This window comes from Etheostoma cragini, chromosome 4 (genome assembly GCF_013103735.1).
Source record: "Etheostoma cragini isolate CJK2018 chromosome 4, CSU_Ecrag_1.0, whole genome shotgun sequence".
Classification (NCBI taxonomy): Eukaryota; Metazoa; Chordata; class Actinopteri; order Perciformes; family Percidae; genus Etheostoma; species Etheostoma cragini.
This window is the reverse complement of record NC_048410.1, coordinates 6,824,074-6,848,521: the sequence shown is the minus strand read 5'-3', so window position 1 is coordinate 6,848,521 and position 24,448 is coordinate 6,824,074. Positions and strand designations below refer to the sequence as shown.

The 24,448-nt window shown below is 40.5% G+C and overlaps 1 protein-coding gene, 1 long non-coding RNA gene and 2 other non-coding genes across 5 annotated transcripts in view; all 4 read left to right on the top strand.

Moving 5' to 3' along the window:
- Window positions 1–9,718, top strand: part of LOC117942744 (G-protein coupled receptor 22-like) — a 15,404-nt gene extending 5,686 nt beyond the window's left edge. Inside the window, exon 2 of one of the 2 annotated variants that reach the window (XM_034868371.1) lies at window positions 6,288–9,718. In XM_034868371.1, coding sequence (XP_034724262.1) covers window positions 6,396–7,922 — 1,527 coding nt within the window. In that variant the 5' untranslated portion in view covers window positions 6,288–6,395 and the 3' untranslated portion in view covers window positions 7,923–9,718. Of the gene's footprint in view, window positions 1–6,246 lie in introns of both variants that reach the window. The other variant, XM_034868372.1, reaches the window with a different exon arrangement.
- Window positions 9,719–12,809: 3,091 nt separating this feature from the next.
- On the top strand, window positions 12,810–12,882 carry trnaf-gaa. The gene has a single exon. It is a non-coding gene; the product is annotated as a tRNA-Phe (tRNA).
- A 3,089-nt stretch (window positions 12,883–15,971) lies between these two features.
- trnaf-gaa lies at window positions 15,972–16,044 on the top strand. Its single transcript has one exon. It is a non-coding gene; the product is annotated as a tRNA-Phe (tRNA).
- Window positions 16,045–22,794: 6,750 nt separating this feature from the next.
- On the top strand, window positions 22,795–23,997 carry LOC117942770. The gene is made up of 3 exons (XR_004656215.1): window positions 22,795–22,825; window positions 22,983–23,053; window positions 23,695–23,997. It is a non-coding gene; the product is annotated as an uncharacterized LOC117942770 (long non-coding RNA).
- Window positions 23,998–24,448: the final 451 nt, after the last annotated feature.

Genomic DNA, 24,448 nt, shown 5'->3' with positions numbered 1-24,448 from the left:
ACGACTCATTTCTGATCTCCACAAACCAATGGGTGACGTCACTCATGCTCTGTCCATTTATATTAACGGTCTATGGGGACGACTTGCGAGGGGAGGCTTGGACCCCGTTGAAACTGCGTGCAGTTCTAGTGTTCATTTTATAATTTGTTTAACTGATATTTATATGGTAACTAAAGCTGTAAAATAAATGAAGTGGAGTAAATAGTACAATATTTGGCCCTGAATTGTAGTGGAGTTAAATAATGAAGTAACATAAAAATAAAGTACCTTAAACATTTTACTTAAGTACAGTGCTTGAGTAAATGTACTTAGTTACATTCCACATTCCACTGCATAAGTGTAACATCACAGTAATACACATATATACATATATATAAATAAATATATATATACTGTATATATATATTTATACTCAATATAAATAAAATTTAAAAAAAATACAGTGTTAGCACTCAGTGGTGTCTGGCTCTGTTTAGGTTTCCACTGAGAGAGAAAAGAATAAAATATCAAGCACTTGGATTGATTAAATCACTCATTTTCCACAGTATTCACATGCAAATCCTACATTAAATCTGTATTCTCCATTGTTATTTGTGTACCTTTTCTTCAGCATTCCTATCTTCTCACTATACATCATTTTGACAACCTGTTACATCAGCTTGTCTCACAGGAATATTAAGATTATCTTCACTGTCGTTTAATCTTTGTGCTGCCGCTCCGGGGGAATGCTGATGTGATCGCTGTTCAATTAAACATGTTATACAGTCTCTCGTCACATATTTTCTGTCTTCCTACAACGGCGGGGAAACGGTTGTAGGGCATAGATTAGGGATGCATTGAATCCAGATTTTTGGGGTTCGGCCGAATACCAAATCCACTGGTTAAGATTCTGCCAAATCTGAAACTGAATACTGAATCCTACTCCCATCCACAGTCCATAAACAGATCCTCTAAAATAGTTAAATGTAACAACTTAATGTTGAATTCATACGCTGTTTTCACGTCGTAGGAAAGCACATTGCTATCAACAGATGAGTGACAATTTTTTTTGTGCAAATCTTTGCTAACCAGTGCATGACAAAGGCATGTTGGGTGGGTGAAATCACAAAGCTAACGTAAGCTAAGGGCCTTGACACATCAACCCGATAATCGGCTGTCGGACAGTCTGGCAAGGTTGGTGACTCGAGTCTGTTCGATGTGTTCCGTGCCGTTGTCCATCCTGGGTGGTCCGAAGGGGTTGTCGGCTTTCCTTTTGGCCGACCTGAAATGCTCAGTCGGAAGGCGGGCACTGCCGGCAGTTGGACTCAAATGACAAATGACCAATCTGACTAAACCCGAAAACGAGAAGCGGCATGAGCGTGACTAGAGTCTCTCAAAATGTGATGAAAATCTTTTAAACTGACCTTTGTTGATCTGAAATGAAGACAGATTCAGCAACTGCATGGCCTATTTCTCATTTAAAATGCTTTCAGAAACACGTTTTGATGAGTAAAATAAAGAAAATTCTGAATAAGCCGCCATGACAGTCTGGCAATGAATTTCCGGAGAAACCAGACACAAGTGACATGTTCGTCCAATCAGCTTCCAGGTTTAATTTTTGGGCAACAATACAGATTAGTGCCACCTGCAGTCCTGGAGACATATTTCGTCTTGTCGCTCTGATGTGTTCCGCGGCACTTTTTTGACCAACTTGGAAAGACTGATAAGTCCAACACCCTCTTCTGCCGACGGTCAGCCTTCTGGTCAGTGTGTCAGGGGCAGCAGTCCCGCTCCCACTGTAGGGAGACTCATATACTGAGAGAACAGCTGACAGCCCGGGAGAGGCACTGCCTGGTTGGATTTTAGCTGTGATTGTCCTTCCTTTGCCGTACCTGAAGTTTCTGCATTTTGGCTGCTGTCTGTAGATTCCTTCATGCACAACTCATAATCTTTTGGATGTTTTATACACAAATGTTTTGACAGCAGCAATGTTGTGTATTGTTTAGGGTCCTTGCCACCACAAGACAAATCAGCACCGCAAATTGAATGTAAAACTTGACTTGAATCCCCTTCTTTTGACTGAAAATACTGCCAAACAACACTTTTCTGCTTACAAGTAACATTTTCCATTTCATACAGCTTACTCCATCAGTTTCGGCAGAAACCAAACCCCGTCAAAAAGCCCAATATTTGGCCGAATCCAAACCCGAATTCGGTGCATCCCTAGCATAGATATGTTTAGAAAGTGGCATCTTTGTATGCGGTGTACCAGTCTGTAAAATAACTTCTTCTGGGGCTTTGATGCACTGTAAAGTGTTGTAATTTAAAACATTTATATATTTTCCACAACTTGCAATACTGTTGAAGATCCGTTCAGAAAACTGACCTCACAAATTTACATAACTCCTTGGTTCTTGACTTTATCACCTGATAGTCAGTTGTTTTATGAAAATGTGTAATTGCTCACCTCCGACCTCATTACATTGTCAGAGGGTAAATGGAGAAGGTGTTGCTGAGACGGGGAATCCACTGATTAAATGCCATCTCCTTGACCTTTTCCTAGTTCTTTCTCAGTAGAGTCTAGGTGACATAATTGCCTTCTTCAAAGCTAGAAAATGGTCACACAAACGGTCACTTGGAGCACACCCTGGTGATTGTCTTCCACTCACAGGCGATATAATTAGGAAGCCATCTTTAGAAATGCACCTGATTTCACACTTGGCTGCGTCCGTTTGATAGTTAGTCATCAGGAGTGGTGGAGTTGCTTTCTCACAAGTTTTTATCTGTATTTGGAAACAAAAAGTGCTTTGCAAAGCCTTAAACTGAACTCACCTTAAGATCACTCAGATTCAAAGAGGGACAACATTCTTAATATCAAACTTGAGGATAAAGAACAGTGTGAAACAGCACATTTTTCTCCAGGGTCAGACATATTCAAGTCATATTTATTGATATTTCACACTTCTGCTTCACATGAATGGCTTTTGCAACTCAACCGAGATTAAACAGTGGTATACATGCAGAAAACCAATGTAACAGATTATTTTCAAGAAGAAAACTTATTAGAAAATGGTACTACTGTATAAAAATCACACCAACATTTCCTAAAAATAAAGCAGATTTAGCACAGCCAAGCCATTAATACCCATTTAAAAGGAAAACCTTAGACTTCTAGTTTCCATTCTATGACCAGGTTGGTTTTCCGCTGCAGTTTTAAGATTGGCTGCCCACTTTTCTGTGCTTAGCATCTTACCCGTGCAGGCTTCATGCTTTTCACTTGTAAGTGGAGTCTTTTGGGACCGAAGCATTTTGTTCTGCAGGCAACCAGGAGACCAGCAGCAGTTAGTGATGTAGGAGTTTAGAGTGGAAAAAAAAGCTGCCACCTCGGCACCCTGGGACATCTTGTTTACCAGTCTCCTGGCTCACATTTCTTTTCTACTTTCTTTCCTCACATTTTCTGTAATCTGTCTCAGGTTTCCAGCATGCTTTTCAGATGTCCTACTTCCAGGTGATGCATGCCTTCTTTTAAACAAAAATCCACCACTTCTCTACATTTTCGTTGACAGCCCCCCTCCCATGCCCCCTTATCTTCACTCTGCAGTTCCAGCCTCTGGTGGAAATCAGACAGTCTGCTCACGAATGGACCAGCTGGAAACCTGCAAAATGAGTCAAGCAAAGTGGCTGCAGGGCTGTGCTCATGCACACCTTCAATTCTTTACTGGCTGTTTTTTTTTTTTACTTTACTTTTCCCAGTATTCTTCCTTTCTTTTCTCCTTACAACCCCATGAGATATCTCTCTTAAAAAAACGTTTTAAGCTAAACCATTAATCTGTATCAGCCAACGGTTTCCTCGCTAGCTTAAACAGTTCTGTAGAAATTTGCCTTGTTTCCATGAAGTCTATAATTGGCTTATGTTGCTTTGCTGTTGATCTCAGGAGACGTCCATCTCTTCCTCCTTTCTATTGAACAGGAGCACATGAAGGTCAACATACAAAAAGACTGTTGTATATCAGTATGTGAATTTGTTTTTGTCTCCCTTATCATTTTCGTATGGATGTTATAGTTTTCAAGCTTTTTTTTGTAGTTGAGAGATGTTTTAACTCTACTTCTCTACCATCTCCCTGTCAATAGCATGGCGTCACCAAAAAGCTCGGTGTCACACACTTCGATAGTAAGGCACTTCTGCCAGAACTGTAGTAGGGTTTCCATGGCAACAGAAACTGGGAGAGTCCATCGCTCAACCAAATGTGTTGTTGCCAGCAGATAAGAGTTGATCTATTAGATCTGTAGGGTCGTCAACAAATGTTTAAAGACTTAATGCTGAAATTTTCACCTTTTAATTATTTTAGGGGAAAGTAAGCTGTGATTTTAGTCACTGAAGTGATTTCCCAAAGGGGCAATCAGTGGCCACCCTCTAATCAGCTGTGCTCTGCACAGTGCACACTGCTTTTAATCTTGTGGTTGTCAATACAACAGTAAAATACGGTCTGGGTGTCTAACAGGTATAACAAAAAATCAATGACCTGTGAGCTGCAGCACTACGTAACAGCAGTCTAGTTGTTGGTTGATATTTAACTGAAGTCAACACTTGTAAATAGTTTTCTTGTCCTCCATTTCATGCCATCGTTAATAAAGAATGAGTTAAAGACACCATTCATTTTAAATTCTGGTTGTGGTGATTAAGGGTAATCACCACAACCAGAATTCAAAACAATGGATTGGATCATCAACCCTAAATCCGGGTTCACATTTAGAGATGTGTTCTGAACACAACAGGAGGACTAGTCTAACGAAAAGAAACACACAAAAATGTTCTTCATGCAATGTCTCTTTCTCTCTCTCTCTCTCTCTCTCTCTCTCTCTCTCTCTCTCTCTCTCTCTCTCTCTCTCTCTCTCTCTCTCTCGCTCTCACTTGTTAAAGTGCCTTTAACAAGATACTAAAAATCAATTTTGCCTAAGGTCGAAGTGTCTCTAGACTATAGGTGCAACGAGGTCTTTTAAAGAGAATTTGGAATTTTGTTAGTGCTATGTTTGTTCATGTCTGGCCGTGCGTTATGTACAGTATAAAGCTAGAGTCTTAACGTATTAGTTTAGCACTAGCTACTTTAAAGTAGCTAGCCTAGCTCTTTCAAAACAAAACACATATGCTTACCAGCTCTTAAGATCACTTTGATCACTAAAGGTCAGTTGGTTTTATTGGCACACAACTAGGAAATACGAAAACAACAATTTGTGGTTTTACAGCGTTGTGAGTGGTGGACCAATAACACTGTTGCTCCAGTGAGGTTTTTGGTCAACCAACAAGATGCTGAACAGACAGTGTGTGCTTGTCAGACAGATTGTTGTTTGTCAAGAAATAGTTACAACATGTACAGTACACCCCCCCAAGCCTGTTTACATTTTTGTTTGTGTTCATATTAAACAAACAAGATATGTTGGTGAGCTTTAGAAGTTCTTGCGGACATCTTTTTTTTCAGAACAATTCTTTTATTGTGTAAAATGTGCTTCAGTAAACTATTTGTTTTGGTAGGTTCATTCATAGTTAAAATTGCCAATTTGTTGTATCTGTTTTAAATTACAAATCTCCCTGAAATCTGTTTTTTGATTGGTGTTTACCTTTCTACAGCTATTCCTTGATGTCCTTCCACAGTATATTTTAGTCGATTAACTCTTAAGATGTGACACTGTCGCTGATACAAAATGATGAATTAACTGAGTTTGGCACTCACACTTATGTAATAAATATTCTCTTGGCAGTGGAGGTATTTCACATAAATCACGTGGTCTACTACAGCTGGCAGACTAGAGATCATAACCAATTTTGCGTTGCCGAATGTGTTGTTTTTACTGATCCACTGTGAGGGCAGGTTATTGGTCTGAATACTTATCCAAAAAAAAATCAAAAGCCCATTCCCCTGAGCTCCAGTACACACTTTGATGGCGTATTGTGGCAACCTGCGGTTCTGACAGCTTGTGTGCAGGTCTCAGGCTGTGGCTGAGCCTAAATGGTAATCAGGGATACTGATAGGAGACAGATTGAAGTCTGGATTGATGCATAATGTAGCACCTGTTCAATCTGCAAATGATACATGCATATTTATAACATTAAATCTATAGAGAGATAAATCTTTTGATAGATAGATAGATAGATTGATATTGATCTTTTGGTCAACATGGGTCTGTTTTGAGTTTTCTATCCAAAGTAATGTTGAGATGTCTAACATGCTATGAGAGATAACATGTTTGTTTTGATTTTATCCTCGACAGTTCATTTCTCATCTGTATGGATTGTGTTCCTGTCTTCCCAGCACCACCAAGCTGTTATACATCCCTGCATCATGGAGGCTCAGCCTGGTACATCATGGGAGCTCATCAACAGTGTGACAGATACAATATATGAGGGCTGAGAGGTCGTCATGGAGACAGACAGCTACACACCAGGCCCAGCGTCCAGTGACTGGCTCGGGACGGTGGCCGGCCTGGGGGGAATGGGAGTCCCTCAGGATTCTGGAGTAGGGGGCTTGCCAAGCAGCCCGGCGTCCTGGTACACGCCATACTCACTGGGCTTCCAGGTGTCGCTCACATCCTTCCTCATGCTTGAGCTAGTGTTGGGTTTCAGCAGCAACCTGACAGTGCTGGTGCTCTACTTCTCTCAATCCAATTTAGTGGACTCTGCGAGCAATATGGTGACTGTCAATCTGCATGTGTTGGATGTGGCGGTGTGTGTGCTGTGTCTGCCCCTCACTCTGGTGATTGTGCTGTTGCCTCCTGGACCAAACCTGGCCCTGCTCTGCTGCTTCCACGAGGCATGTGTCACTTTTGCCAGCATATCCACAGCCATCAACATCCTGGTCATCAGCTTGGACCGATATGACATCTCAGTGCGGCCTGCCAACAGGCTGCTGACTACACGTAGAGCAACGCTGCTCCTGGCTGCCGTTTGGGTCACCTCGATAGCTGTGTTTTTTATCCCATTCTTAGAGGTGCAGTGGTCCAGTGGAGAAGGAGCAGAGGAGAGAGGGAAGGTGACACGCTTGTCATTGTCCTCACATGGTATCAGTTCCACCGTGGTGCCAGCGTGGCGTAACCAGACACTGCTGTGTGTTGGCGGGCAGGACTACCACACAGGCCTGGGTATGCATATCCATCTTATCCTGCAGGTACCCATCTTCTTTACCACAGTGGCAGTCATGCTGTTTACCTACTCCAGAATATTGAGGGCTTTAAACATCCGTATTGGCTCCCACATGAAGAAGGGAAAGCAGTTCAGGGGGCCCCACAAGAGACAAAAAAAGGTGGGGCTCAGAATGAATAATAGTGGTGGGGAGGTAGGAGGGGAGCAGTGCACCACAGATGGTACTAAACAGCTTAGCCACCCTCCCCTTATCCCTTCCTCCTCCCCCACCCCCACAGCTACCTCCCCACCTGCGTTGTCTTCTTCTGCTCCACTAGTGACCTCTGACACAAACGCTGCAACCGCCATGCCTACCACAAGCGTCCAGGCTTCTGTGTCGGCCATCATTGCCCTGAGGCGGGCAGTGCGGCGACACAGGGATCGACGCGAGCGGCAGAGGCGGGTGTTTAAGATGTCCCTCATCATTATCACCACCTTTCTGGGCTGTTGGGCTCCCCTGTCCGTGACCAACATGCTTATCTTGGGCATAGGCCCCAGTGAAGCCCTGGTCAGCCTACGCCTCTGGTTCTTAGCCCTGGCCTACGGTACAACTGTCTCCCACCCTCTGCTCTATGCTTTCACCCGACAGAAGCTACGCCGTGCCCTCCGTGCTAAGGTTAAGAAAAGGGTGGTGTCCCTGCTCCAGGTAGACCCTTCACCAGGGGGCACTATCATACACAACTCCTGGGTGGAGAACAGAAAAACCAGCCGGCAGGTGCGGCTGGAAGCAAGTAAAGGTACAGACCACTGCTTGGCAGAGGTCCTCTGAGACTGACAGACATGGGCCGGGGTAGTACAATTAAAAAGCAGGAAAGAGTCACAGGTGTGTTCTATTATGAAACTCACTGGTGCATGAAGCTAGTATGTGAAAAACACAATTTCACCTCTGGGAGATGTTTCAATGTAACCAGCAGCAGCAAGCCCATACTAATCACAGCTAATGTTCATCTCAGGCTTCAGTTAGAGCAGGATGTTGTTGTCACTGTGGTACACACAGCCTCTGCTGCTGAAGAAAATCATACAACAGCAAACAAAAAAGTGTACATAATTTGCACTGTTTCAAGTTGTAAGGTCTGTTTACAAATGGACTTGTATGATAGAGCGTTCTCATAGTGGTGCTTACCTAACAGCTCCGAAGAAGGGAGCAGAGGATAAACTGGTCTGCCACCCACTCAAATGCCCCAAGGCAGCTTTAAAATAAACATTGACACTTTGAACAAATAAATGCTTATCAAACTCTTTGAATGTATTTAATATTGTCTCTGTCTTAGTTCTGCTCAGATGGTATATGGTGTATTCTGAACTTAAAAGGGATCATGCTGGATATTTACACAGCAATGATAGAATGATGAGATGTAAATGTTTCCGGGTGTAGGAGGGGAACAAGTCAGAGAACAATTAAAGGCTAGTGTGAATTATTAAATGCAGTTTTGCTTTAGCATAAGTAGTTACTAAACTCTCAATGTTACAGTGTTTACATAAAATCTTGCAATGCTCTTTCATGTAAATGCAACTCTTTTGCTCTTAAATTTATATCAAATCAAAAATGTAATATTGGTGTTTTGCATACTGCTTGGAGAAGGTAAGCACATTGATTAAGCTAACTAGTTAGCATAGATCTGTTCTACAACAGATGTTACATTATCTTACCTGAAGCGTTTTATCCAGTGTCTTTATATCAGTTGGGAAGCAAAAAAACAAGCAAGACCTGCTGCTTGTGTGAGTAACGTTACAGTCCGGTACAAAACACACTGTTATCATAGCTTTAGCGAGACGTCGTTCATGCGACTTTGGGGTGAGTAGTCTTTCTAATTAGGCTACATATTTCCATTCTTATACTTTACTTCAACAAATTTGCAAGAAACTGAGACCGCAAAGTTATTTTTAAATCTTGCAAACATCATATGTGTAGCTATGTCATGGTGTATTCAAACAGGATCAAAAAAGTAATTCACTACAGCATTTTGTTCTCTAAAATTGGGTCCAATGGTGGTTCCCCAGAAGGGGAGGGACCTCACCTCTCTATATCAATAATGCTTCAATTTACATTACTAATAGAAATCTGCGACCGTTGGACTTGTTGCTTACCTTTTTCAGTAATTTAAGCATTATCTGATGATGCAGGTAGAGCTGAAGGTGGCACGGGTTACCATGGTTACATGTCTCCAACAGGAAAGAACTCTCAGAAAGTGACGTGGTAATTACAGCTCAGTGCATCATAAAAGATACACGGGTTACTGTTAATTCACACAAAAGTATGTTGAACGATAGTAGGCCTATACATATTAGGTACATACTGATGCTATGCGGTTTTGGACACAGTCATGTATGGACACATGGGAGTGCTATCAAGCGTCTCATCTTACTCCTTTAGCAATGCCTCTTTGCCAAAACTGCTAACTACTGCTAATAGTAAAAAATAAAATCTATTTAATGACTTATGTGGAAAGTCAGCTGGCGGTGCTGAAGTAGCTATGATACTGTAAAATAGACAAGGTGAAGGAGAAAATAACAGGAACACCTTTTGATATAAGGCAGTCCAGTGCATCACCAAAAGTGACAATCTTAAAATAACCGTTATGACACATTCTCAAAACAAAAAGGATACTTACAACTTTAAAAAAAATAGTATTCATTGCAGGTCAATTGTTTTTGATTGCATTATATTTAATTTTCCACTGTGGTTTAGTTTGGGTTTATGGCATGCTATAAAGCATGCAACTCTCCTTTGAAATAACAATAATGTACATTTTTGGATAATGACCAAATAAAAAAAAAATTGAAATCAGCAGTACAAGTCAATTGTCCTGTATGTGATTATAGACTGACTTTTCTAGATTTAGAGTATTTCAGTTGCAGGTGGCTCATCCAAATATGTGGTCCCCCATGGTCATCACAACCTGTTACTACAGCCGAGCACAGATTGAAGGATTTTTTATAGGACTTGTGTTTCCTGTTGACTTTGCTCTACCTGGTGTGTGTTCACTTTTCTGATGATGTACACACACTGGGGCTCATTTCAGAGGTTGTGTAATATACACACAATTGATGTATTCTAGAATGTAAACACATGAAAAAAATATATATTATATTGTATTTACACCAAGAATATGCTATCTTCGTAAGTTTGCTTTATGGTGCTGTTTTTACGTGAATGTATAACCATGCAATATTGAATTACCGTATATGAATAAAAATAGAAATACTAAGGTCTGTCTTTGATGCCTTTGTCCTGTACTCATGTCTTTTTGAATTAATGTATGCTTTCTGCTATAAGATTTTGCAAATGCAAAAAAAAATACGCAGACAATATTTCTGTTTATAAAAAGCCCTGGACTCGGATGAAACCTAATGAGAAGGAAATAGCATGAGTACAATGTACACCCTGTCCATATAGCTCACATGATTAATCTCTTGGCACTGGATGAGACACATTGATATACTGTTAAGCTAAAAAACACCAAGTTCTCCATGGACACAACAAGCACACTGTTGCATATATCATGTTTATTTATTGTGGATCTATGAGGTCTGTTTTAAAAAAGGACTACAAGTTGCATACAATTGTGCATTTATAATAATCAGAAAGTAGCCAATAATGTAGTGTGTAGGTGGTACAATTTGTATGTTAATTTTAGCATTATCATGTCACTGTTGGCATCGTGATAGCAAACTTCACTGAACTGGCTTTTTGCTTTCTGATGAGAAGCCATCCTTTACTGTTTCAAGTGGGTGCATCCTTGTTCAGTATGGGTGCCCTCAGTAGGCACTGGGCACCTCCAGTAGCCTACCTGCAGTTTCATGCCATGCTCCTCCCAGAGAGATATAGTGAACGCATTAGTTGAAAAGCTGCCAGCATGCTGTTTGAAAACTTGGGCTTTTTGTTGCGTGGGAGGGAGGCGATACAGACCTCTGCAGAATGGGAAAAAGAAGGTCATCCACGTGGGATGGAGCCTGCCGGGCAAAGTAATTCAGCAGCACTCAAACCTAGCAAAAACATACAGGCCACATCTATAGTTTTGATGATTTTTGCATTTTACATTTTTTTGGGGTAAAATCAAATATCATTAAAATCTTGTAAGTCAAATCGCTTCATTTGTCTCCGTCGAGAGGTTAAAGAAAGGTATGGTATAACGAAAACAAACAAGCCACAGCTACAAGTTTGGATGATTTTTACATTTTATTACAATAAAAAAACAAATATTATAATTCCAACACAGCTTTTCTGAGAGCTCAACAGTCCCGCCCCTCCTCCTTTTGGCATCTATGTGAGCATATGCAATCGCTTTGTCATGTTGTAGCTGGTTTTAAGCCTACCATCGACAGTTACGATTTTATGGCTTTTACTCCAGTTGTCAATGGAGAAATTGCATTGTATTTATACTTCCAGAACCTGCTGTGGGTGGGTCTGTTGAGCTCTCTAGAGGTTGAATGGAGACAAAATTTACCCTCATTCTGCAAATCGAGAGAGAATTGCAGAGGCAAGCGAAACAAAGTTGAGGAAATTTAAATTTTTTCAAATGTGGACCACTCGAGAACCAATCAGGTTTGCATGTTTGTTTTTGGAGTTTAAAAAAATCTGACACAGACGGTTGAGGTCATCAGAGCTGTATCATGAAAATTTGTATGTGATTTAAATGTTTCTACATAAACATCGGTACCTATCAACACAACTTGTGATTTATATAAACCACAGACTTAGTCAGGGCAAATACACCACCCAATAGACCACTGTAGATATTAGTTTAAACACTCAAAATGATTCAGCTAGCCAACAGGTCAACCTCTAGCATGTTCTGACTTTGGCTTTCATTGTAAGCATTCAAGGCAACTATAGGCTACATAGCCAGGTTACAAGAGCATGTATGAGCTAAAATGTTATTGTTGGTTTGCAGCTGTGCATTTTTACTGCCCCGTGACGTCTGATAGTGGCCGGGGGTGTGGTCAACATATAAAAATAAAGGCCGGCCTCAAATTAAACATAACACTAACCCTTATTGTAATCTTCCAGCAATACCGTAGTTCCTGTAATTTAAATAAATACCCGGTACATTTGCAGGGTTCAAACTGACACAGTGGTTGTGTTTTGATTAATTCCAACCCTGATTGCTTTGCCGCCCTCCCTGCTGTTATGTGGAGATATTTTTGCAAATGTCTTTTAAAAAGTGAATGATTTCTGTCAACTGGAACGCTATGGCTTTTCTTTTAAAACATTTTATTTAAAACAATTATACTTATTAAACATATGGAATTAAAAATAAAGGCCTGGCTGCCTCTTAACAACAGCCAGCTAATATAAAATCCTGGTACCTTCAACAACACATGTTAACAAAGGCCCCGGTTTTTATTTGAGGAATTACGGTAATTGGAAGAAGGTCGCTGCCATTGCTGGTGCTCCCGGTGGGTTTACGTTTTTGTCAAACTACCTGCTAGCTATGCTACCTAGCTTTAATCCTCTGTGCTAGCTGTCTAGCAGTTTGGTGATCTGTTGCGGTCTTGCGTGTTATTTACGCTCCCACCACCCTCCACCTCCCGAGGCAAAGTTTCGCTGGCCAAAAACACTGAAGTGTTTCGCTGTATGGTAGCGTACCATTAGACAATCATTTCAAACTCATAATCCTATAATACTTACACATTGTGAGTAGTTGTTATGTAAGCCGAAATAGCTCAGTTGGGAGAGCGTTAGACTGAAGATCTAAAGGTCCCTGGTTCGATCCCGGGTTTCGGCAGGTGTCTTTTAATGCAAAAAATACACCACCGTGTCGTATCGATCATGATGTCACAGTCGTGGATTATAACTATCAAACCGAAGACATAAAGCTTTGACTTTCAAATTTAAAGCTAAATGCAACTATGCATTATTCCAGGAAATCTCAACTTCATGTTATCTAGTACAATCACTAACCTACTGTACCTCAGTGCTTACCATACACTGTCCACAGCTAAACGTGGGAAATGTTTTTATCTTGTTCCAGAATGTGAAAACCGATATAGATCAAAACAAAAACAAAAAGGTTTAGCGTAGTTTTAAATTAACAGACACAGTGAGTTTAATAGAAAGTGATGAGAGAATTAAACTCAAAGGTCATGTGCAGAGCCTAAGGGCGCAACTTTGGGTTCAACGTTGAGATCTCCATTTTTGAACAATATTGAACATTTGAGCATATCAAACACTTCATTTTCTGCATTCTGGTGAACAATTTTTTTGCCTTTTCTGCATCAACTTATGATGCAAATGTCTTTATTTATGGAAAGAAAATTAAAATAGATTTTTCGGGGAGTTGCACTGGCCAGTTTTGAGTATTGTGGGGTTTAACTGACAACAACATGAATCTACGGTCAAAAACTTACTACAAACAGGAGCACCTTTTTGCACCTGCTGGTGAAGCCTCACCATGATATCCAAAACTGGAAGTCAGTGAAGACACTAAAAAATTAGTCGAAAAGAAGATGAAAATGAATAAAAATGTATGTATGTAGGCCTGTATTATAAAACTGTCAGATAAAGCCGCTTATTGTTTTGTTGCTGGGAATACTTCTCTGTTCAAGGAACAAATACTCTAGGCTGTAGTCTTCGCACGGCTTACTTCTGTATAGTATGCAGATTTTATAACAGCGAGGATTTTTATTGGTGAATGCTAGAAGGGTACATGTAGTACTGAGAGGAATCAGGAAACCCCACTGGCCGGCAAACAGCAGGATTATAATGTACAGTACTACTGTGCCTTAGAAGCTCATATGATGATGCATGAGCCTGAAAGCCGCTGGGCTGTTCAGTGCTCTTCAAAACAACCAGACAATGTTGGAGGGAATGTAGACACCCTAAAGCAGTTATGATAAATCAAATTAGTCTTTGAATATCATCAGCTCAGACCCTTCAGTGGTTAGTGTAAATGCCTACATATTGCCTCTTTGCCCATAGTTTAACATCCGCCACACATGCTGCCTGCATCCGCTGGCTCTTGCATCATGACTGACCTCTTCCATCATGGACCCCATGCAACCTTGATGTCTGGATCATCGGGACCTTCTGCCCAGTTTCTACCAGTCTGTCCCCGGACTGTCAAAGACACCCTGAGATTTGAACTTTTTGATTTGAACATCATAAGTTGCACAAGTACAGCTCAATGTAAATGTGGTGGTTGGTCTGCTAAATGTAATGGAAGTTTACAAGAGCTGTTTTGGGTCTTGACTTAGACAGTTCCCTATTATCATTATTCTTATTATTATTACACATACAGATGTAATTTAAATCAATGCTGTTGTTCCTTGGCATGGTTAATTATAAAGCATCTGTGCAAATAGTATACATATAGTTCTGTGTAGTCTTGTTACTATGGAAATATAATTGAATTGATTTTGTTTCTATGGTTGTTGTCACTGTGTGTCCCAGTAGCTTAAAAATAAAACTGGTGAGATTCATATGAGAGATGGCTTAAGCACTATAATTATTAATAACTTTATTTCAGACCCAGGGGGATCCATATCACAACAAGAACATACACAAACACAAAAATACAAAACACAAAAATGAAAGCCTTCCACAATGTTCAGTGTCTAATATGCAGACCAATGTTCGCCAATGGTTCCACAATCTGGAGGAGAATCTGACAAAACTACGTACAGGGTTAGCCAAAACAGTGATTATGTTGTTTTCTGACTCAGATACCATACACATAAATCTTTACATCAGGTCACGTGAAACAGCAGAGCATGTAGGTACCCCAACGCTGACAAACATGTGGCTTGAACTGGAGTTTCTTGGAGCATTCAGCAGCAGCTATAAGAGCTAACTGAAACATTAATCTTAATTTCAACATCATCATGTCTGATGTGTGTGTGTGTGTGTGTGTGTGTGTGTGTGTGTGTGTGTGTGTGTGTGTGTGTGTGTGTGTGTGTGTGTGTGTGTGTGTGGTTGTGAATTTACCAGGGTCAATGCACATTCATCTCTTGTAAAACCCTTAACTTTACCCTAAACATGCCGTTTATAATACCATCAGCATATTAAACCACACTGAAAGAACAACAGAGGCGTAGCCACACATTTCAGAGCTTATTTGCGCCTTCTAAATATGAGAAACTGATTTGTAGACACTAGATGCCAAAATGCTCATTTGCTGTGAATAATGTAGGGAGATCCAGCAGCCCTTCGACCTAGAGGAAATAAACAGGCCACAGCAACTAGTTTTGATATTTTTTGCATTTTAATATATGTTAAAATCAGATACCATGTAAATCCGTGGTGAAAAAAGAAATACTATACCATATGTATGTAATTGTATAATACAGGTCAAGTAAAGTAGAGGTCTGTTAAACTTGTACTTAATTTGTCTCCCTCGTATTTACAAGCTGCCGCCTACTTTCCTCCGTGGTTTTCGAGAGGTAGAAGAAAGTTAAGGTGGCGAAAATAAAGAGGCCACAGCTAGAAGTTTGGATGTTTTTTGCATTTTAATATAATTTACTTAACCTTCCTCTGGTGTTAGCTTTCTGCTGCCATCTGAAGTGTTAGCGGGTCATTTTGGACCCGTGTATTAAATTAGCCATAAAATACCCTAAAAACAATCTTTTATTATCCAATGTTTTCTTAACTCTTGTTTAGCTGGTTGGGCTCCCTTATCCATGAAAAGATTGGTATTAATATTTTTTTGTGGCCCCCTGGGCCTTTGTTTTAACAGCATACCCCTCGTTTTCAATGTCATAAAAGTGGTCAAATGAACCTTAAAATCAAATAACATTTAAATCCCAACACCGTTTTCGTGAGGCCAGAACGCCCTCTATCTTTACAATCAGTCTACATTGTCTCAGAATTCGTGAAGGAGCCGAAATAGCTCAGTTGGGAGAGCGTTAGACTGAAGATCTAAAGGTCCCTGGTTCGATCCCGGGTTTCGGCAGACGGCTTTTGATGAAAAGAGTTCAACAGTTTCATGAAAAAAACCGATACGTCACGACTGTCAAAGTAGATCAACGACTAAATAAAAAGAAAAAAATAACCTTTAAAAAGGCCTCTTCACTATAGTTTGTTAATTAACAACCTACTGTAGCATACCTCAGTGCTTATCATAAACTGTCCACAGCAAAACATAGAAAGCGTCTATGCATCTTGTTCCAGAATGTTAAAACACTGATAAATAAGTATTGATAAATTATTGATTGGCAGCTTTTGAGGGCACAGGCAAAATCAAAACTTGGTACGATGTCTGTTTTTTTTTTGGATGCAATGCAGATGGAAACTTCTGAATCATACAGTACAGGGCAAACAGTGCTAGAAATACATAGAGATTTGCAGCATTCATTATGTTTAACATTCAAAATGACTATAAACATTAACTTGATGAAAGACTATATGAAAATATTTTTGATATAAATGTGTTTGTGGAGGTTATTAATTTATTATTGTATTAATATATTTTCAGAGGACAGAACGTTTTGGATAGCAATGCAGCAGCAGTACATTTAACAACCAGTAGATGGCAGGACTCATGCAGCATTTCAGCCTCCTAACTGAGACACGCACTGGAACAGAGGTAGATTATTGCACCTCTATACACAGCTTAAGGTCAGTTTTGAGAAGAGACAAACTATGCTGTATTTCTCATTTTGAATACCCCCATTCCAAGCTTATTTTCAAAAAGTAGCTTATTCTATTAGTTAATCAGAGCTGTTACCATCTTGTATGGGTGTCTTTGGACTATGAAATGATAAGTACTTTCAAAATGTCTTTAATGTTTTTTTCTTTAGTAGTCAAATCAGACAAACAACTTAGACAGGTGGGACAAAACATAAAGAGAATAATACATTTCTTTATTATTTGCATACGTTTCTGTGCATGTACCGTGTGAAAGTGTGTGGTGTGTGTTCATTTACATATGTTGGACCAGAGAAAAATGCAGGTATGTGAGAAAAAGTATTTAGATCGGTTGAATTCTTTACTCCCGGTAGCTTCATCTATAACATGTCATATTTTATGTGTTGATAATAATTGTAATTATCTAAAATTGAAAACTAACTAACTAGTAGCTTGACTAAATGTATCAAATAATTGTATTGCATGAAAAGTATAATTTTTCCCTCTGAGATTCAGTGGAGTAGAAGTAGGCTATAAATTAACATGAAAATTACAAAGGTACTTAAGTACAGTACTAACTATAATTTGGTGTGTTTGCGGGGACTTTTCTTACCTTTAGTAAGTTTTCGTACCTTTATTTTGAAGTGTCATTACCGTGGGCCGTCCCCAAACCTTTAGGAGGGATCTGGCTCATTGCAGGTCAATTCCAGCCTCACACATTGGCTGCCCCAAGGTCTTCTGGGAGGGAGCCAGTCCAATAAGAGTTACTTTTTCTTTCTGGTTGTTGTAGTTTTAGTTTCAGTACATGATTGTGTATTGTCACAGTAATAATGATGAGTTTATGCAGTTGATCTAATAAATAAAAATGAAGAAGTGAACAGTTAAATAGCTGAATTCAACTACGTGTAACAAAAAACGCTTGTTCCAGATAGTATAATCTGTAACAACTAATATAATGTCAGCGTGAAAGGTATGTTAATATGATGGGTGTGTGCCTGTATGTGCGAATACAGAAAACATACATATACACACATACATTCACACACTCACGCAAACATCAGATATGCTTTTTTAACTGTACCTACGTTTAATGGATAAAAAAGTAGTAGCCAGCTAACCAGTAACATCCAGGAGATAGCAGAGACAAACATGTTTGTGTCAGTTCTAGTTGAAACACTTTGGTGCAAAATAAGCAATTATGTAACAAAACAACACATACTTTAGATCACATCAGAAATAAAATCATACCAGGAGTTGCTCAGCAGGACTGCAGCAGGTTTGCACACCATCTCTCAGCTGTTCCAACCCTGTCGTTGTGTAGATGCATCAGAGCCAAGGTCCAAGAGAACAGGTCCAGGCCACGAGGCACCAAACAGGTCAGGGATTTGCGTCATTCCCATAGAAACCTGAATGAATGGCCAACCGGCTCTTTGTGGTGATGTGATAATCAGCAGTGCATTGATAATGAACAGACAGAGAGGGGTTCCGAGAACTAACAATGAGGAGATTGGCAAAAGAGGATAGGAAAGGTGCAAAATGTTCTGGTGAGCTGTAGGGTTGTGTGTGTGTGTATGTGTGTGTGTGTGTGTCTGAACACATGTTTCTATCCTCCAAAACCCTCCCACAGCAACATAATCTTTCTTTAAAATACGTGTTTTTTTAATACAGTAATGTACTGTGACCTTGCATGTATGCCTGCTTTTGAAACACACAGCAATTGTGTTTGAGGGGAATGATGCTGAGCTTATAATGTGTGTATGTCAAAGCACTTCTGATTACTTGTCACAGATTACAAACTAATTGTGAGTCTTTTTTTCTAATGGATGCTCTGTGTTGCTATGTAATTTGTTTCCATGTAATATCCTGTGCTGTTGGTTATGCAAGCTCTCTCTCACTCTCCCTCCCCTTTGATTCTGCCTTGGACTGTGTGTTTCCACTGCTGTAGTACGGTTCCTTGTGGCTTTGTTTCCACTGCTCTTGGAGACCTTCAAGGAATGCCTGAGGATGCCAGTCAAGCTCTAAACCCATTCAATTAGGTGGTTGAAAGAAATCTGCAGGTGGAGTACAGTCCAGACAGCTGAACGGAGGCATGGTTGTAGTTTCAGTTCCAAGCAGCTCCTACAGATGCCCCAGCCAATATGGCATTGCATAACAATATGGCCTCGCCTCAACAAATATGAACAATTACAGTAATGAATAGTTACAGTAATCCAATGATAGTGAGCAAGGGATGACATTGGTTACAGTTAGCTGTGTAAAGTGTTCCCACACTGACAATTTCTGTAATATTTCCACCCCAGCCATGGAATGCAGTTCAGCTGACTGCACCACCCTCTGCAGGCTGGGTGATCCCTCTTGTTGCTGTTCCCAATCCAGGCTCCCTAGCAGGGGGCTCTCTGCAGTGTAGGTGAAAAACTGGAATCCCAATAATTCTTTGTAATAACATATATTTTCATTAATTTACACAACATTGATGATAGGCTTAAGGGCCTATAGGTACTGTAGAAAGCCATAAGGTAGCCATCCCCAGATATAGCTATTCACTCTGCCACATTCCAACATTCCAACATGATGTATAAATATATTAATATATCAACAATTATTATTTTAATAGCTTAGTTTTGTAGGCACCATAAAAAAGGTATGTACAAAGACTCTGGCCATCCAATGTGTTATTGTAGGCCCAGCTTAATGTGCAACTCTATTTCATACAATATCTAAGTCCCTGCTCCATCTCTTTTTCAACTGAGGGGTCTGATGCCTTAAAAACGTTGAAGATCACCGCTTTAAACCCAATGAGGACTTCACCATGGCAAGTACTAATCAAAAAGACTCTTTTCTTCTCTAAGTGTATTCCTACCAGTTGTAAATTGGCAGAGCGCCACCTACTGTAACCGTCAATCTTCCCTTTCTTCCCCGCTTATGTATACGAGGAGAACTGGCATAAACCAGTTATTCACTTAACCAGAGTTAGACCCTGGTCACTGTTGTGCATTTAAACACACGGTTGTGGTGCATAACAGTCAAAATGTAGAAAGTAAGAGAACAGATAGAAAAGTAATTAATATTCATTAGTTGTTGTATGACTCGAAGAAGTGTGTTCCTAAATGGGAGAAATCTGGCATACAGAAAAGTCTTCTAAGATGGTCTTGTGACAAAACCCACCATCATGCATACAGTCCAAATGTAACTTGGGAAGGTTGTATAAGGGAACAGAGTATGACCTTACTTTTGTCCTTTGAGACAAAAAGGAGGCATTGTCTTCTCAGACTGACTGAGTAGAAATCAACGAACCCACCCACTGTTCCAAGAACAAACTCCAAGGACAGTGGGGAGGCTTGTTTCTCTGTGTAATCTGTGTGGATGCTGTTGTTCAGATTTGTGTTGCTCTTTCTCTGAACGGCGGTGACCTTTGCAAATGCCTGGATGCTCATTTACGTCATTAAGTCAAAGCTGCAATTGAGAAAGGTTTGCAATTGTTCTCTTCACCATACAATGGGGCTGCACTAAGTGAATGTGTGGGGAAAAAATTGTACAATTCCAATATCATCAAGTCTGCTTACTCTGCTTTGGAAAAATCATCCCACTGGTTAACACCTTTTTCAAAAATGCATTTTACTAGGAGGTCCTTGATGAAGTATTAGAAAAGTGTAAGCAAGGAGTGCTTGAGTTCCCAACAGTTTAACTTTTTAATACATTTTAATAAATATTCTTGGCCTCTCTGTTGCTACTGTTGCTTCTATAACTCAATGTGGGAGCAGTTAACTGGCGCCCTGCTCGGCATGTTTCAAATCAGATGATGAAATCACAGAGATCATCTCCTGGAGATTGACGCTACCAGGTGCACAGTCTGAAGAATGTAAATGCAGCACATTCACAATCACAAGTTCATATGCTTCTACATTTCATATCCATCCCCCATTGACTCACAGAAGTTGCGAGGGTAATGACTGAGGTTATAGTTACCCAATGCACGCACCAGGCCAACATGTCAGCAGAGCAGTCACACTACCCAATGACAGTATTCATTGTGTTCAACATGATTCCTTCTCTGATACGAATATGTGTGTGTCATAGTTAGTGTGTGTTTGAGCATGTGTGCCTTTTTTGCTTTGGGTGGTGCATTTGTTTTCCACCATCTGTCAATCTGTATAACACTGTCAATGTGGAAATTTAAAATAGAAGCTAAGTAATACATGCAGGAGAGAAACTGAGATGAGAAGTTTACACTGTAAGGTTGTGTCCAGGAATCAAAAATTTACATACAGAGAAAGTGTCTTCTCTCGCTCTCTCCCCAACACACACACACACACACACACACACACACACACACACACTACTAAACCTATTGGCAGGATTGAGTGTCCCTCTAAAGCGTTTGTCTATTGATATCTGTCTGGGGTGTGGGAGGGCTGGCAGCTCGTCTTCCACCACTCTCTATGCACACTCAAGTTCATGACCTGTAACACTGATCATCAACCATTATACTGGACCTAAAACAGATGTAGTTTTTATCGATTGGTTTTAACTGTGGTTTGTGTATAACATTAAAATCAACAGTGAGCTTTTTAAAGTACACCTGGTTGCTGTCTGAAGTTAGGAGCAGTGTGTGAGAAATTGAAGGTATGGAAAAGCAGCAAAGAATGAAAGTACCAAATAAGCAGTTCGAAGACAGTAAGGTAACATGTACATCCCGTGAATTGCGTTTCTTTTCCAAACGCAAATTTGCGTAAGGCAAGTCATGGTTAGCCAATTTCTTGGAGAAATTATTCACAACGTTAGCTACAGTATATAACGTCAAGGGTAGTTAGGGAAACATTGTATTGAGGAAAAGACTGTGGTCATGTTTGCAGTCACCCGATTACATTCGGTTTGTGCAAGTGCAAGAGTTTGTGCAACTTAAATTAATAAGTAGGTTATCTTGGGTTGCATCATGGTAGCAACCTTTGTAGCTTTTCTGGTGCCTTCTTTTTTGTTTACATGCTAGCATCTGGCCCCAGTTATGCAGCTTCTTGCAGTCCATCATTTAGCTCTGTTACTTTCCAAAACCTTTGATCTGGGAGCTCTATAACACATACATACAGTACAGAGGTTTTAGCTGGGAAACCAACTAGGGTGCTCTTTATGGATATGTTTTTTAAGTTTATTTGTCTGAACTGATTTCCCTTCCTACGGCCTTTCTCAGTGACCCTATGTATAGGTCTTTACACCTTTGTCACAGAGACATTTTGGAAGTACACAAATGTACTGTGTCAAAAAACCTTAGATTAGTTCTCCTTCGTGCCTCTCACAGTCTGTTTGACTCAAGGAAGGTGGCAGTTCCATTAAAGATTGGTCAATATCTCCACAGGAGTAAAGAAGAGCTTCCCTCTTAAAAATGTAGGGAAATAGACAATTGACACTGGGTATGAACAAGATGAAACCACATCAGTGTTGTTATGTGTAGCGAAAGTAACACTACCGGCACCTTATTTCAGGCCCAAGTATCAAAGCATGTCCTAGGCCGGGAGCCAACAGTGCTTCTTTGACCTCACTGCATAATTCAAGTACTTATCCAATCCAACAGGGTGACTGTCAGGGCTATCGTTCCCCTTCGAAGGCAGACCGGGACTTACCAGTTAGTCACCCTTTCTTAGTCATGGAAAGTGTAACGAGTTTTAATCTTGAGACTACATATGATAATCTCTTCACTGGCCTTAATTTTTATGATTAGTAGCAGTGAAAGGAGAAGTAAAGTGGATTGCTGGCCCATGACAGGGAAACAATTTGGACGGAGAAGTAAAGCATAGTATTTGTCATTGAGAGGGTACTGAGCATGAAGGGGTTCCATTCGACAAGTGGCCAACCTGCTCAGGGTAGCTTTGGCCCTATCCTAGACCTTTGCTAGCTACATTTCTGCCTCCATCTCTCTCCCCCTGCTCACATCCTACCTGCCTGACAAATCACCTTTAATGCCTTGTCTGATACTACTCATGTATGTGTGTGCATGCACTGTGGTTTAGATTCCGTTACTACACGTGAATTTGTGAATTCTAATTTGTCACTGACGCATTACAGGTTAAGTTGTGGGGTTGGCCTCTGGTGGAAACACTGTTATGGTATAAGAGGTCAGTGGCATGGAAACAACAGTTTCTTTTTGGGGCGGTTGGTTCTGTTTGTGTCTGTGTATGTCTTTGACCCTGTTAACATTTTGTTCAACAACACGTACAGTCATAACTGTCATGACTCTGAAGTGGTGTTCATGCATCTCTTTGTGTTTTGCAGCTAGACAGAGCCCAGCGGGAGCTGTTGTCCTTGAAGCACACTAAACCAGGCCAAAGGCATTTGAGCTTCAGGTAGATAAGGACCTCACTGGACTGTCATTTGTCTGCAACTCACCCTCCATGATTCACTGCTTTAATCAGTTTTTTTCTTTCTATGCCACCAGTCTTCCTCATATGTTCTACTAGGCCAGGTCACGTTAGTGTTATGTAAGTATTGGACTGGGAGGTGCAGATGAGGATATGGATGGATGTGGATCCAAACGTCCAGGGGGTAAAAATGAGCCTGTTCTTTATGGTCCACTATATTGTAACACCAGCTGGCGGTGGATGTCCATCTAAATGTAAAATAATGTCCTGGCTCTGAGATAAGTAAAAGGTTAAACATTGTGGGCAGATTTGGACAGAAAGTTGGTATGCTCTGTGTTAAGATTGACATAAATGCTTCACAAGAAGGTTACCAGAGGAATAGACTCTCTGTCTGATTTAGAAATCACAGCCTGACCTTCTGTTGGAGTTTCATCAGCATGAACATATCTCATAACATAAGTGTTGCATCATAGCTCAGAAGATCTGATGGGTAACAACCTATCTTGGGGTACTATAGTGTTCAGAATAAATGTCTAAATGCCCAGTTTTGCATAGAAGATGCCTCAGAACATTTACACTTTACATCATTTAGCTGTCCTTACTTTCTGTCTCTCTGTGGGACTCAGGTGTTCAATCATCATACTGGAACATGGTCAAGCTTTTCCTGTCAGCACCCAATCAGAAACCATCATCAGCCCAGCACCCCAAACACCAGGACTCACGGTGCCCTCTCCACCACCCTGCTTGTGTATCACCCGGACTGCTCATCATCCGGGTACAGAACTTAACCTCGGGAGAATAAGAGACAGAGCGACGAGAGGAGAGTCCAAGAGGTAATTTGATTTTAACAGAACTGATGGATGAGAGGTTAATGGGAGGTACATCAGTTGACTGTTGGTAATAGGGAGCACACTGAGGTGAAAAGTGCATGTAGAGACCAATGAAAAGTCTGAAAAGTTGTTTATCTAATCTAATAAGCAACAAAGTTTCTACTCTGGCAACACTGCCCCACCCTCACTGCTGTACAGAGGCTCGTAGAGCAGTGCATGTGGGATCATTTCAAACACAGACACACAAACGCACAGATGTTCCTCGATTTATAGTTAGATAAAGTACTTATTACGGTGGATAAATTCTGCTATTTGGGGTAGAGGAAGATTGATGGCTGTTTACCTGACAGAATGGAAGGCTACATGAGTGCAGCAAATGTGTCGATTTTGTCTAAAGGGCAAGAGGGGGTCTTCAGAGGGGGGTTTGGATGGGTTTTTCTGTAATCTTTCTCACAAGCACACCCAAGCATAAGCGCCGATAACGTGGCGATAACTCAAGCATCCATTGAAAATGCTGAGCAGCCACATGTGCCAGACTGCCAGTAGGCTA